This window comes from Chinchilla lanigera, unplaced genomic scaffold (assembly GCF_000276665.1).
Source record: "Chinchilla lanigera isolate Chin_1 unplaced genomic scaffold, ChiLan1.0 scaffold00018, whole genome shotgun sequence".
Taxonomy (NCBI): Eukaryota; Metazoa; Chordata; class Mammalia; order Rodentia; family Chinchillidae; genus Chinchilla; species Chinchilla lanigera.
Genome location: NW_004955419.1, coordinates 2,817,088 through 2,832,126, shown reverse-complemented (window position 1 = coordinate 2,832,126; position 15,039 = coordinate 2,817,088). Strand labels below are relative to the sequence as shown.

Here is a 15,039-nt window from a genome sequence, read left to right as displayed (position 1 = left end):
GGGATATGTTTCTGGCACCAAGGCTGCGGTCTGCCTTGGGAAACAGTCACTTCCAATCTGCCTGGGGAAGCCAGGCTAGTGAGTGTTCCCAAACACATGGGCCTTAAAGCACGTGTGCAACGGACAAAGCGGGCACGGAGCGAGGCGGCCAACGTACTGTTCTCGCGGACCAGGCAGAACTCCCACGCGCTCTGGCTCTCCAGCGTGCTCTCCAGGTCCACGGCGATGTTGGGCTCGCTCTGCTTCTCCAGGCGGTACTGGGGGCCTGGAAGATCAAAGGGGCAGGAGGAGGGGAGGAAGTCTGAAAGAGTGAATTTAACATTTAGAAATCACCACATCTTGGTGAAAGCTGGGAAAGCCGAAGGAAAGTACCGAAGTCTGTCTCGAGGGCCTAGCTAAGCCCACAGAAGGACTTGGGGTCTTCCCCACAAGATTCCCCATTTATCTGTTCCCACTCAGTTCTCCCCCAGTCAGGTCAGAGGTAAGTGGCTTTTGAGGAGTCACACATGGCGACTGTTTCTCAGTATGAGCGGGTAACCTATCGTCTATGGACCTCTTTCCTAGTGTGTACGGTGGGGATCGACATCAACCTTGAAGAATTATCGAAGGATGACCGTGAAGATCAGAGATGGCATAGGAAAAACACATAGTAGTGTACCTGCCAGGTAGGAGGCACTCCTTCAATGCTGCTTACTATTAATGATTATCATTTGAGTGAATTGGTTAGGAATAAGGTATTTTTAGAACTCTGATATGAAAGTTCAAAAATTGAAGCAATTTTTTTTTTTCAAAACGTGAACGTTAAGAAAACAAATTTCAGGTTTCTGGGTTACGGTGATAGACAGTTGGCAGGCTGCTGGTTCGCGTTTTTGTTGAAACATTCATGAAAACATGAGAGACAAAGGTTCAGTAATCTTAGAGGCCGGGAATTCTAGCCATCTTGCATCACACAGAAGATTCTGAAGATCTTAATGAAATATTGGCGTACTTTATTCATTTATTCATGCATTTCTTCATCAACCAAAATGACAGTGTTGTTGTTCGCAGGGACCTCCTAACAGGCCCAATGACCAGAATCAAATGACGGCTCCTGTGATTTGCTAGGGGTTACTGAGAAGATGAGAGGCACAGGAAACCATCTGAAAGGTGCGTTTGCTCAGACAGGAGCGAGGGATCCGAGGAGAGCGGGAGAGGCTGTGCTGGGCTCCAGGTGGAACACGTATTTTTACATACATTCTTCAGCTGTTGTCAACTTGTTGATTATTCACGTCTAGTACTTCCTCATTAATCTTTTCTAGTAGCTTTCCTCTTCCGTGTTATGTGTTCCTCTGTAGCATTGTGGAGATTTATTTTATTTTCAGTTTGTTTGATCTTTTCTCTAATTGGAATTTCATTAGTACTTCCAACAGAGGTCCTAACAGAGTTCTTCATGGAGTTCTTACATATACCCAGTCCCTTTCGGACTGTTTAAATAAATACACATGCAGAAGCCTACACAGCTCTTTGAAAACGTCATGCACTATATTTAGATCAAGAAGGCACTGTGTTTCAACATCATACACAGTAGGGTTCTAATTTCAACAATGTGAAGTAAATAAGAATATGGAATGCAGGTCATTCTCATAGTCCCTATTACCTGTCACACATCAATGCTGACACCTGTCAACTGACAGGCATGTTTGCTGATCACTGGATATGTGCACAGTCATTGCTAGAAGTAGTCACAGAAAAATCACACTAAGCCAAACTTTTAGACAACCTAGCCGTGGGCCCATTTAGGTCATTGCAAGAAAGGAGTCACCCCTGAACTTGGAGAGCTGCTTTCTAAGACACTGGTCTGGGAAATCATCTCATGGCCTATAGCTTACAGCCCCAGCACTTCCTAGCAGCACAATGTGTGAGACACTGACACCACTTCTCTGAATTTACAGTGAAGTGAGGGTATAAAGTTTAGCTATAATACAGCCGACCCTCCAGATCCAACCAATCATGGATTCAAACTGTTTAGGAGAAAAAAAACCACACCCATACTGAGTATGTACAGACTATTGTAATTATTTCCTAAATAATGCAGTACACAGCATTTACATAGTATTAGGCACTGTAAATAATCTAGAGATGACTGAAAAGACAAGCATAGGTTCTACACAAATGGTATGTACCATTTCATGCAAGGGACTTGAGCATCTGCAGATTTGGTATCTGTGAGTGTGGGGGTCTGGAACCAGTTCCCCAGAGGGACAACTGTGGGACAACTATAATTCATTTAAAAAATAGTCAAGGGCCTGGGATATAGCTCAGCGGCACAAGCACCTGCCTGGCAAGCACAAGGTCCTGAGTTTGATTCCTGGTACCAAAAAAAAAAGACTATAAAAAAGTCAAAATGTGTGAACAACTCATGTCTATCTAACAACTGAGCAATTACTGAAATACCATGAAGATATTAAGAGTGATCCTACAAAAATATATATATGTTTTGGTGTCGGGAATTGGTAGATCCCCAGCACCACTACAAAAATATTTAATACAGCAATTATGCACAATATTTGCAGGATGATTAGAACTATAAAAAATATATGTAAGTGCATAGAAGATAAAAAGACTAGAAGCTTCTTTTTAAAATGTGAATACTGGTGAATTATGAGTGCTTTTGTTTTTCCTTTGTATTTTTCCATACTTTAAAAATTTCCTAACAACAAAGGCTACCTTAGTTGTTTAAAAAAATATCATATATACTCAAAGTTCCCTAATTCATTACTATGTCATTTTTTCTGAAAATATGTAATTATCACACATCGTGGCATCTCCAATGGGTTTTTCACATGCAATAATTTAATCAAACGCAGACAGGACCTGTTTATGCAGACAGAGATTTTCATCACACATAACCCTGTGCCCTGGCATGGGCGCTCTGGGAGTAGTGCACAGGGCCCTGGGCTCCTGAGCTGTCAGCCCACTGACACTGGATCGTACACACTCCTGCCCTTTCCTGAGCAATGGAAGCCAAGGCCTGGCAGCATCGGAGGGAATTTCAGGTTCCTTCTTCTGCACATGTTTTCCTTCCAGTTTGTGTGGCTGCCTGGGAAACATGACCCAGGAAGCTGGGGTGAGGGGTGGGGGGGCATCAGGGAGTACTAGGAGGGGTCCCTACCCCCATGATTCCCTGACCTACTCTCAAAGCTTTAAATGCCATTATTTTGACATTCACCCCCTTGTTTGTTGGGTCCTGCATATATTTCTATTAAATCAGTTTGTCTCCTCAGAGGATGTTTTAGGACTTTCTCCTTGAATCCTACTATGATGACTTTTTTTCCCTTTCTTTCTTTTTGAGACAGGGTCTCACTATGCAGTTCAGGCTGGCCTTGAGCTCACTCTGTAGCCCAGGCTGGTCTCAAACTTGCAACAATCCTCCTGTCTCAGCCTCCCAAGTGCTGGGATTACAGGCGTGCGCCACCACGCCTGGCCCTATGATCACTTTTAATTCTGCTTTTATGTTCATTATGTGCCAAGTTTGCTCTGTATGTCCTTTCCTTGAATTTTTATAGCAACCCTGAGAGACAGACACTATCCTCCCCATATCACAGATTTGGGCTTTATGGAGTAACTTGCCCAAAATTACAAAGGTAGGAAGTAGGAAGGAAAAAACCCTAAGGGTCTTTGGACTCTTTAGAGCTTTAGCCTGTATGCTTTGAACCCTTCTCTTGCAAACTGTAAATTACTGGCCAATTATAAAGAGGCCATAGTTTATACTATAAGTATGGATTTTTGTCGATTTGTGAATTCATCTGGGTTCTGAATCACTTAATTTATGGTTTCTATAAATTCAAAATGAAAATGATCTGAAATAATTTATTTTAATGAAATCTACACACACCAAATATCCCATGCTATGGCTGTATTCTGGATCCATGGTAGGACAAAACCCCCTATGAAAATATAATCATTGGATCTTTCCCCCACCAGGAAGACCCTGCCATCTTTCCTTAAGGGTATTCCTATCCAAGCTCAGTTCTGTCAGTAACTGAAATTCTGAATGTTGCTTTCTGCCCTGGGTACTCCCTGCTCTTCCATACAAGTAAAGAACAATTTAGAAACCCACTTCTGAACTCATCAAAGGACTGAGTCATCTTGACTTTAGGGTAAATGGGATGGCACATTAGTTATTTTTCTCTTATTGCTGAGACAAAATACCTAGTGCCCAAAGTTAAAGGGAGAAAAGGTTTATTTAGCTCAGAGTTTGTAGAGGTTTCAGTCCTTAAGTGGCTAGCTCCAAGACAGAGTGGCATGGCAGAGGGGCATCACAGAGGAGAAACAGTTCATGGTGGGCAGGAGGTAACAAAGCAACAAGGGACAACCACAGTGCTTTCTGTCCCTGAAAAATCCAGGCTACTTCAGGCAGGTAGCATTCACACATTTAATCCTAGTACCCTGGACCGTAGCATTGCACCACAAATCAATCCCAGCATCACACACTCTAGATCCAGTCACCTCTGAAAAAGCCCCATCTATGACCGCATGAGGCTTTGGGGAGACATCTAGCCACAAGTCATAACAGGTGGGTAAGCTAAGTATGTGATTCAGGATGTAAACTCCAATGGAAAATTGCCTCTTACAAATCCATACTTCTCTCCTTAATTCTTGCCTGAATACTACTAGTTAAGAGATCTCTCCAAAAAAGACTGCTTCATACATTTCCCCCAGAAAAAGGCCGGACTGATCATTTTAGGCCACATGGTGTGATGAGAGGACACTGGATATCCAGTGTGGGCCTGTGAGCTCTAACCTTGTGCCAGTTTACTTAAGCTCTGTCAGTTTCTTCATCTATACGCTTGGGCAATGATAGAACTACCTAAGAAACCTGTCAGAAGAGTCAACAAGCTAAGAGTTGTAAAGCAGTGCCTGACACAAGGAGTGTTAAGTGTCAGCCATCATTATCCTCATCATGGCACTGCAGCAGCATCAGGAGATGATAATCCTGATCATTTACCACCACCACGGAACCTACTATGTGGCTACAGATCATCTCATTAATCTTTAGTCACTATAGGACATAAAGAATATGAACCTTATTTGACAGAGGAAGAAACTGATTACAGAGGCTAAATAACTTGCCCGATGTCTTTCAGGAAGTAGTGGAACTAGAATTTCCAGTGGAACGCCCAGGCTTATATTCTCTATACTCCAGTATGAGCCAAAGCACATCACTCATACCAAATTCTTAATAATGTCTGTTGATGATGATCAAGATTATGATTACCTGGACCACAATATATATCAAACTACAGCATCTATCAACTGCTTGTTCAATCTTTAGGCAGCTGACAGAGAAGGAAGAAAATAACAGTAGCCAAAAGTCATTTCAAAAAGACAAGCTGTGGGGTCAGTTTCTATGAATATACTTTTGCCAAAGAAATGAATATATAAAATATACAAGGGTCTTTCACACTGAACAGGACATGGTTCTCTAGGCAACAGCCACCCTTTGGAAAAAGGTTTTAAAATGTCACAGCTGCACACAAAGCCACAGGCCTTCTTCTTCACAGCAGAGGGGAACACAAAAGAAGATTGTGGGAAGCAGTTACTCTGCAGTGATGAGGAAGCCTGCTTGGGCAATCCAATGATGCATTTATTGGGGCAATACCATGTCATCCAATGGTCCAGGAACAAACTGCTCTGGGCACTTTGGGAGAGTTCCAAGTTAGAGCACTCAGTTAGGATTTTTATGGAATTTTGTAAACTGGAGGCAACGATCTCAGCACAGGAGTTAACAAAGCAAATCTGTAGAATTTGTGGGGGGTGGATAAATGCTCAGGGAGGCGTCCTTGGTCCCTTTAACCCCTGATTGAAATGTAAAAGAATTTAGCACATGATTCTTTAACAGCTGAAGGCCAGCTGAAAGGTGGAACCCAATGGAAAGCACCTGTCAGTGTCAGCAGGGAAAGACGCCATCCTGCAGCCCCTATCACTCTGCATCTTCTTTCCACAGATTCATGAGAGAAACTTCCCTCAGACCCCATTATCAGGGAATGTGGTCGTCCCCTGAGAAACTGGCTTGCCCTTTTATCTTTAGACAGTTTAATATAACTCTTGTCACTAACGGGGACCGCATCTCTTTCCCTTGTGCCCATTAGGAAGCTCAGCACTAAACATGTTCCCTGAATGCTGACTGGGCACACATCTCTGTGCCAGCTCCTCTTCAGGAGTCACCTTGCCATTCACCCTGTATTTTCTTTCTCCTTGCATGTAGTTTCTTTACTAGTCAGTGAGTTTTTTGTTTTGTTTTGTTTTTTGAGACAGGGTCTCACTATGTAGTTCACGCTGGTCTTGAACTCATTGTGTAGCCCAGACTGGCCTCAAACTCACAGCAATCCTCTTGCCTCAGCCTCCTGAGTGCCGGAATTACAGGCATGAGCCACCACACCTGGCTCTAGTTAGTGTATTTTTATCCTATTATAACATGTATTACAAATGCTTTTTGCATGTTGAGCACCAGAGAACTATGTGAGGAAAAAGATTGTCAAAAGGCCTTCATGTCAACTCTTTTCCATTCACCAAGCTGAAGAGCTGCTTGCATTTAAAAGTTCTTCTTCTAGTCAGAAAAAGCTAAGTGTATGCAAATAAGAGGGAAGGCTGGGCTTGGGCAGAAAGCCCTTGGTACTAGCCGCATGTGGTGGCGCATACTTGTAATCCTAGCACTCGACTGAGGCAGGAGTATCTTGAGTTCAAGGCCAGCCTGGGCTACATAATGAGTTCAACGCCAGCCTGAACATAATGAGACTCTGTCTCGAAAGAAAACCCTTGGTACTGTCTTTGTACCCTGAGAGGGAGTAACACTGTCAGCTATGCCTCCTGGGGAAATTATTTAATCTCATCTGCAAAATGGAGAGAACAGAACTTCTCTCGGAAGGTGGCTGTGAGGATTAAAAGAGACAACCAGGACTCCCCTGGGCCAAGTGCTTAGCAGCACAGCTGTATTATTCTAATGCAGGCTGAACTGGAAACCACTACGAGGAAGGTCTGGTAGATCCCTCACCTATGAGTCACAACAGGCGAACACATCAAGGGTAGGTGCACCATGCAGGGGATGCTGGCACCGAAGTGCATGTCCACACTCTCTCATGCATACCCAAGGGAATAGGCACATATCTATCTAAATAAACTTGGTTTTAGACTATAGACAGCATATAAGACTAGAGACTTGTTTAGCAGCCAGGATTCCTACAGTTTCCTAGTCTCTCAGGTCCTACAAATATGGTCTAAAAATGGAAGTAAATGCCAGAACCCACAGAATAAATCTGTACACCCACTTTATAAAGATTTTTTAGCATCAATAATGTGCCAGGCACAGAAGTGAATAATCAATGGTCCATGCCGTCACGGAGGCTGTGGGAGGAGCAAAACACGCTTGCATGGACACACTATGGAAGAACCCAATCAGCGGTCTCACCGAGGTAAGGTCCGGGTGTGGTGGGAGCCCAGAAAAACCAACTGAGGTCACCCTCTTCTCTGTGGTGGAAGACTGGGAGCCAGGGCAAGAGAAGGTTGTGCATGCCTCCAGACATGCAGGAGACCCCACAGAGAGCACGGGAAATTCAGTGTGGAAGAGGCCCATGCTGTCGAGGAATGCGAGAGGCCTGGTCCGCGCTGGTGGTCAAGATGTGGATTTTCTCTTATAAGTACCAGATGCTAACAGAACAGAGATATGATAGCTTTACATTTTGGTAAGACTCCTCTGGTGGCACTGTTGACAGTGGGTTGAAGGATCCATCTGAGGCCAAGAGTGCCAAGCCTTGTTGGCTTGGCTGAATCCAGAGCTCCTCAGCGAGCCAAAGCCATCACTGACAGGCTGACTCGGTTGACAGCAGAGCTCAGGCTCAACACCAGCTCTTCTACAGTGTGTGCATTTAGTATTAGCTCCCTTGCTTATAACTCTTCCTCTAGCCAGGACTGCAGCATTTTCTGCTTGATCTTGATATAAGCACTGAACTCTACACAAGTGATAACTGCAAGAGCTTCTACTCCACCTGAGGCTCGGATTGGATAATATGGAATTTAAATAATAAAAAAGGAACAAGCTGACATGACAATAAGGTCACACGTTAGCCTCTTCTGAGCCAATACACAATTTGCTCTCAGTGAAACAGCCGAATATAATCAAATTAAATACAATTCCCATTACAAAAGAAGAAAGACCAGAGCTGTTCCAATAAACCAATTCTCCTGCCTAGTTAAACTGCAAAACCTTCAGGAAAGGTTTTGAAAGCATGACCCATCAGTTCTAATTTTTAAAACTTATCCTTTCAGTCAAGACTAGAAAAAGGCCCATTCCAACTTTTATCTTTACTACAAAGTGCTGTTATCTTGGCCTGATGTCAGGAGCTCTATCTCTCTTTCTGCTGACAAGCAGAGACGAGAAAGATAAGATTGGAAACGAATCTCACTTCTCTGAGTAAATAAATAATCAATACTCATCTAAATGTAAATGAGAAGGTAGCCCCCTCTGATAACAGCACTCTTATCAGAGAGCCAATTTTCTTCAGACATTTGGCCTCAACCAAATCACCATCATTCAGCCCCAGCCTAATGGCAAAAAATCGTAACTAAATTGAACCGATCACCAGAGATCAACTAAGTTCGGCCCTGGCCACTTCAGGTTCAAATGTTTGGGAATGCAATTTTGCCCCCATTAACTTTCAATAGCAATGAAGAACAGACTGGTCAAGGGGCCAGTCCGAGCAATAAACAAACCCCAGTCAGAGGCCGGCCAGAAGATGAGGAGGAGTGGGTTGAAGTGTTTAAACAATGCCACTGCCAGAATGGAGGCAACCCCCAAACCTGTGAGGGGAGGCACTTCTGTGGGGTGTGTGGAAAGCGATCTTTCCTGAAATTGAGAAGACATTTAATTTGCCTGATAATCATGATTAAAGTTTATTAAAACAAATGTAAATAAAGAAAAAAGCTATGAAAAGTGACTGTAGCTAAAAATAACCAAAGGTTCAAATGATCAATTTCCTCCAACTAATTTGTCTCAGACTTACATCTGACCCAGCAGTGCTGCACTGACCTGATTTTACTGAAAGAAGACGCCGTCTACAAGACAAATCACCTTCAAACCACTGCACTGGGGTTTCCATTTCTTTGCTGCAAGACTCAATTCACTGCTGATGAGGGTATTGGGGAAATTATGACCATTATTGATAGGACAGCAAAACCACTTTTACACAGTAGTCTTCAAGTCGACTGAAAGCTTGCACTCGACCATTAATGAAGGTGTCAGCCAGAATCAGAAATTAAAGACAAAGGCTGGGAAAGGCCTAATTTTTAGAGCACATTAAGGACACCAGACACACAGATGTAGCAGCCATTCATCCTCTGAAGAGTAAGAGAGCAAAAACAAGGAGGCACAGAGGAGCTGCTCTGCTTGTGAGCAGGAGGAAGAAATGCTGCTTTTCGGCTGCCCTGGTAGTCTATGAGAAAGGCTCTCCATGTGCTCAGTGCCAAGTCTTTATCAGCCAAAGGAGGCTGTGCCTGGTGTAAGCCAGAACCACTCAGCTGTCCAATTTCTACCCTGCTGCATCAGCCGAATGGTGGAGGTGAAGTGTGCTGGGGGTGAGAGTGTGAGTTTCAAGTCAGAATGACGGGGATGCAGATTCTGGCACTTTTATAAACTATGCAACACTCAGCAAGTTAGCTAATCTAGCCCTTCATGGAACAATCGCAAAGGTTTTGTGTAACACAATGCCTAGCACACAGTAGGCAGTCAGCAAGTGTCAGCTAGTATACTGCTGTACAAAAAAATTATCAACTTGCTCTTTTTGAAAACAAGTCAAACATTACTTCACTTTCAGACTATAACAACAACAAACACCGAGGACTGTCCTGGTCCTTCACAAAGGTCCTTCACACACACTGGCTTACTAAATGCTCATAAAACTCTATGAAGTAGGTGCTGTTATAGTTCCCATTTTACCAGGAGGAAAATTAACCCTGGAGCGATCAAGCCATGTGCCCATGGCGAGGCCAGGGTAAAAATGCAGGTGTGTCTAATTCTACAGCCTGCGCTTTTAACCACTTTCCTAGGCTATACTCCATAGTGAATAGTATCAGTCTTGATCTCTGGGTTAAAAAAAAATACAATTGCAAGGCTGAGGTGATTTACTGGTTCAGAAAGGGGTGGGACTAGGCCGCAGGGAGGACAGGGTGCAGAGCTATACTGAAGGGTCAAAGCTGAGAGTCCACCAGCTCTCGGAACAGCCACTTACTGTGCATACCAGCTGCTGGCTGGGATTTTGTTTGGGGAGGGGCGCTCTTTCTCTAAGTCAAATGATTTACAGAGTTACTACCTCAATTCACAGTCTGAAAGTGTGATTTCTTTAGGGTTTAACTATACCCATTTCTAGTCTTGTTACAACTTTTTTATTGCGATAGAAAACATTTACTGGAAATATGTTACTGCTATTACCAGGTCATAAAATAAAAAGAAAAATAGTTTATGTATTGCCATCATTTCTAATCATCAATCAGAAAGTGCCAAGAGGAGGAAAGGAAAGGGCGTACAGCTGAGATTTCCTTCTTTGTGTAGGAGAAAATGCAGGAGCATCATAATTCTTCAGAACAAATTTCTTCTTGAGTACCCAGCTGCGGGGATGGGTGCACAGGAGGAGTAGGGAGCATAGATTTTGGCATATCCCCTTCCCTTGCCAGGCTTGCCTGATTCCCCGTTGGAATCAAGAGTGCTTCCATCCTACCTTCCTGGGGCCCTTGCTTCTCTAGTACACTGAGCATGCAGGATTCGAAGCATTTTTGTTGACTTGTCTCTCCCTCACCCATTATCAAGGCTCTCTTTAAAGATGGGGTGGGGATGGGAGCTTTTTTAAAACCTCAACTTTATATTCCTAAGGCTCCAGCAAGGTAACAGGCTTTGCTCATGCTCAGTAATCTTTGTTCAATAGAATGGCCTCAACAGGGTGGCATCTAAAATCAAACAACTCAACAATCCACTTCTACAAGCCCATTCTGAGAAATATTAGCCCAAGTATATAATGACATATGTTCACAGATGGTCACTGCAGCATTGAAAATTGCATATGACCTAAATGTTTATCAGTAGGAAACCATTAAATAAATTACAGTGTATCTGCTCACTGGGATGTTATATAGCTATTATAAAAATGGGCTAAGTTAATAAGACATGGGAAGATTTCTTTTTTTTTTTTCTGGTACTGGGAATTGAACTCACGACCTTGCGCTTGCGAGGCAGGCACTGTGCTGCTGAGCTAAATCCCCAGGCAGCCCCCCATCCGGGAAGCTTCTTTTCTTTTTTCTCTTTTGTGGTACCGGGGATCGAACTCAGGACCTTGAGCGTGCCAGGCAGGCGCTTATGCCACTGAGCTATATCCCCAGCCCAAGATTTCTATAATATATTAAGGAATTTAAAAAGCAGCTGAGGGCATAGCTCGGTGGTAGAGAACTTGGCTAACAGACATGAGGCTCTGGGTTTGAACCTCAACACTCAGCATAGAAAAAGTATACTGTATGTAATAATGTAAATCCCAACTAAACACATGCATTCATGTATTTGTGGAATACTCGCATACACATACACATTCCACAAATATACACACAATCTGGAAGGGTATGAGCCAAATGTTCTCAGAGTTGCTCTGTTAATACCCACATGGTATATAATGAGGTAATACCAGAGGGTGATTTTTGCTTTTCACTTTATAGATTTTGATAATGTTTTGATAATGTTACCAGCTATGTGACACTGGATAAACTGCCTAACTTTTCTACACCTTGTTTTCCCATCTAAAGAGGGAATAAAGGCACTTACAGTTACTCTAAGAAGTAAATGTAGATAAATAGCATCGTAGAAGGATGCCTGGCCCACAGCTTGTACTAAATGTGCAGCCTCAGCCACCTGGTCCATAGGCCTGGGAACCTGCTTCTGCTTCCAAAGAAGATGATCTCTAGTTCTCCAGCCATACAGGCCCCATCTCTTTCCATCACCTGATGCAGCAATCCAAAAGCAGATTAAACCCTCTGAGCCTTTGCTCCCCCAGTCCCTAGTCTACAGCAGTTCTCCCTCCACTTTACTACCCAGTCCATGTGCTTCCTACTCACAGAATCAAAGCTCTGCTTCAGTGTCACCACTCTGAACTTCTTAGAGCAGCTCATGGAGGAAGAGCTCTCATATCAATGTGAGTCAAGGGTGGAGAGCATCTCTAAGCGTCTCTGCTCTCCTAGGACAGCCTCAGCATACAAGGGTAGTATCTGGGACAAACGCAACCCACCTGCTTGGCTACAATCCAACACAGATGTGGAGCTCCGGAATCTCCACCTGACTCCAAATGCCCCTGCTGTTTAGAGGCTTCTAATAGGGCCCTAACTCTGGTTTCCGAGTGGGTAGGGCATGGAGCTATGCAGATCTAGGTGACTCACCTGGAGAATGAAAGACCACCCTCCTAAACAGGCTGGCACCCTCAGCAGACCCACCTTTTCTGCCACAGCACTCTGTGAGGAACCCACTCAACCTCCGAGCAAGAAGAGGTACGGCACAGACAGCCAGAAACTTCAAAACCTGGAGAAGGCTGGAAGTCATTGGCCAGGAGCCTCCCACCCTCCACTGCAGGCAGAGAGTATGCTAAGGGCCCAACTCTTCACTACCTTGAGGAATGCTCCTGGTCAACATCCTGTCACTGGCCAGCCAGTGGAAATGTACTTCTCTTGGAGAAAGGAGGCCTGATATTACTTGTAAAAAAGAAATATTTTTTTTCTCCTTCGAATCCAGATATCACTTCTTAGAGAGGATGGAAACCTTTAACACTGTTCCTAAGCATCCAATTTTTCAGTCCAATCTGTTTCTCTTAACTCGAGTCACTGTGACATTACCAAATTTTACATACAGTTATCTGTTGCTCTGCAAAGAAATACAGATGGTTTTTGTGGAAATAAACAGTCATTTATTTTAAACAATTGTAAAATAGTTTATGGAAACCAGTGGGGTAATGCATTCAAATAAATGCCAAAACTGGTTGATGGGGAGCCAGGGTGCTAAATCACACTGCTGAGGAATTCAGCTGTGGGGAACAGATAGTAAATCCAGAGTGACAGAATTTCCCGTGATGGCAAAGGTTTCTGACATCCAGTCCAGTACTCAAAAACCACAGCAGTTCAAACCCATTTTCCTTAACACAGCCTTGACAGCCAGTGAAATTAGTGAATTTAGTCACAAGCACCTAAGGATAAAAACAAAAGAAACAAACAAAAGGGAGATTTCACTTGTCTGTAGCCTTTTCAGAGCTATATAAAAGCGGGGACTCCAGCCAGAGTCAACGGAGAGCAAAGTTAGGGCCAAGTGTTTCCAATCACCAGTCTCTGTTATGATACATTGGAATGTGAAGCCTTTCCTTCAAATCTGCTTATGTCAGAGACTGGCGTGGGTAAAGCACACCCCCTCTGAACCTCAGTCTCCTGCTCTATAAAGTGAGGATAATGGCTCCATGTTGGGCAGATTCAGCGAGGCACCAGTGAGTGCTGTATGAGCAGCTCGGTGCAAGCTGCTGTGGGGGCAGCTCCTTTGGACACTGGCAGTAGGTTATGGTGGGGCCTCTTGGGCCCCCCAGAGCCCACCAACCCTCCAGGGAAATGCCACTGGCAATGAATGCCCCGCCTCTGCCTTTCCAGGCACAGAGAGAACTCCAAGCCTTTTCTAGCCTCTAACCTTATAGGAAAATCAACTATACACTTTTTTTGCCTGCCTTTCTCAAACCAGCTCTTCTTTGTAATGGTATTTCCAATTACAACACCCAATTCTTGTAATGAATTAACTCAGCTGGTTCTCCAAACATTTAGCACGTTCCCTCCATGAGCCATGTCCTAAGCTAGGCACTATATGTGCAAAGGTAACTGAGACTGATTCTGGCCTCTACCGACTCCTAGGTGTTCACAGCACTCACAGGTTGGAATAATTTTTACTCAGCCTGCTTCCTTGTTATTGACATTAAATCAGCTCCCAAGTTCTTTTTTTGTTTTTTGTTTTTTTTTTCTGGTACCGGGAATCGAACTCACGACCTTGCGCTTGCCAGGCAGGTGCGGTGTGCTGAGATAAATCCCCAGCCTCTAGCTCCCAAGTTCTGCAGACTCTACTGGCTTAGTAAGGCTCCCTGCACTGCTTATCACCCCGCCACGGGGATGGTCTCCCAACTGCCTCCCGGCCACCAGCCCTCCACTTCTCACCCCATTGTCAGAGGGTGCTCTGTAGGGTCAAACTCTGAGGGTTCTCTTCCATGAGTAAAACCCTACCATTCTCAACTCCCCCACACCTACCAATGGTGCTACTCTCAAGGCCTTCTACCCATCCCAATTTCTTGTCTGTGCATTCCTTCTCTGACCACTTCATCTAGGATCCAGCCCAACAGGTCTCCTCCCCATTCTGCACGGTTCCCCACCCCCATATCATGGCTGTGCCATTCCCTTCACCCAACCGGATGCTGCCTTGCTTTGCCAAAGTCATACCCCTCCTTTATGGCTACCTCCTAAATCTTATCTGACCTCTCACCCTTTGTACCCCACAGTATCAGGTCCTACCAGATTACCAGACTGCCTCCTTTCTGAGAAGTCTGGTTTGACCTGACATCTCACACAAGTCACTGCCCTAGCCCAGAACCCTCCCCTGCAGGACTGCTGCCTTGCTGGGTTCTCAGAGCTCCTCTTCTTTTTTTTTTTTTTTTTTTTTGAGACAGGGTCTAGCTATGTAGTTCAGGCTGGCCTCGAACTCACAGCAACCCTCCTGCTTCAGCCTCCCAAGTGCCAGATCTCCTTTCAAGCGCTGCATCCTCTATATCCCATAACCCTGTCACTCCTGAGTGTCTGCTGCTGGAAGCCCTTTGAGATAACTTCACTTATCTCAAAGAGCAGTTAGGCTGGAGGGAAGGAGGCTCAGGAAAATTGCTTTGATGGCAGGAGTGGAGCCCCACTTCTCGCAGTGTGTGTTGTGGCTCGTGTCTAGATGTCTCCCCAGAGCCTCATGCTCTC

General features: G+C 44.3%; 1 protein-coding gene across 5 annotated transcripts in view; it reads right to left on the bottom strand.

Annotated features, from left to right (window-relative positions):
- The window catches only part of Mapkap1 (mitogen-activated protein kinase associated protein 1), a 230,844-nt gene that overhangs the window by 55,379 nt on the left and 160,426 nt on the right, over positions 1-15,039 (bottom strand). For 4 of the 5 annotated variants that reach the window (XM_005382456.2, XM_005382455.2, XM_013513217.1 and 1 more), the window contains one exon: positions 158-265. The exons of the other annotated variant lie outside the window; for it this stretch is intronic. In XM_005382456.2, the coding sequence (XP_005382513.1) occupies positions 158-265 (108 nt within the window). The remainder of the gene's footprint in view (positions 1-157; positions 266-15,039) is intronic. 5 annotated transcript variants of the gene reach the window in all.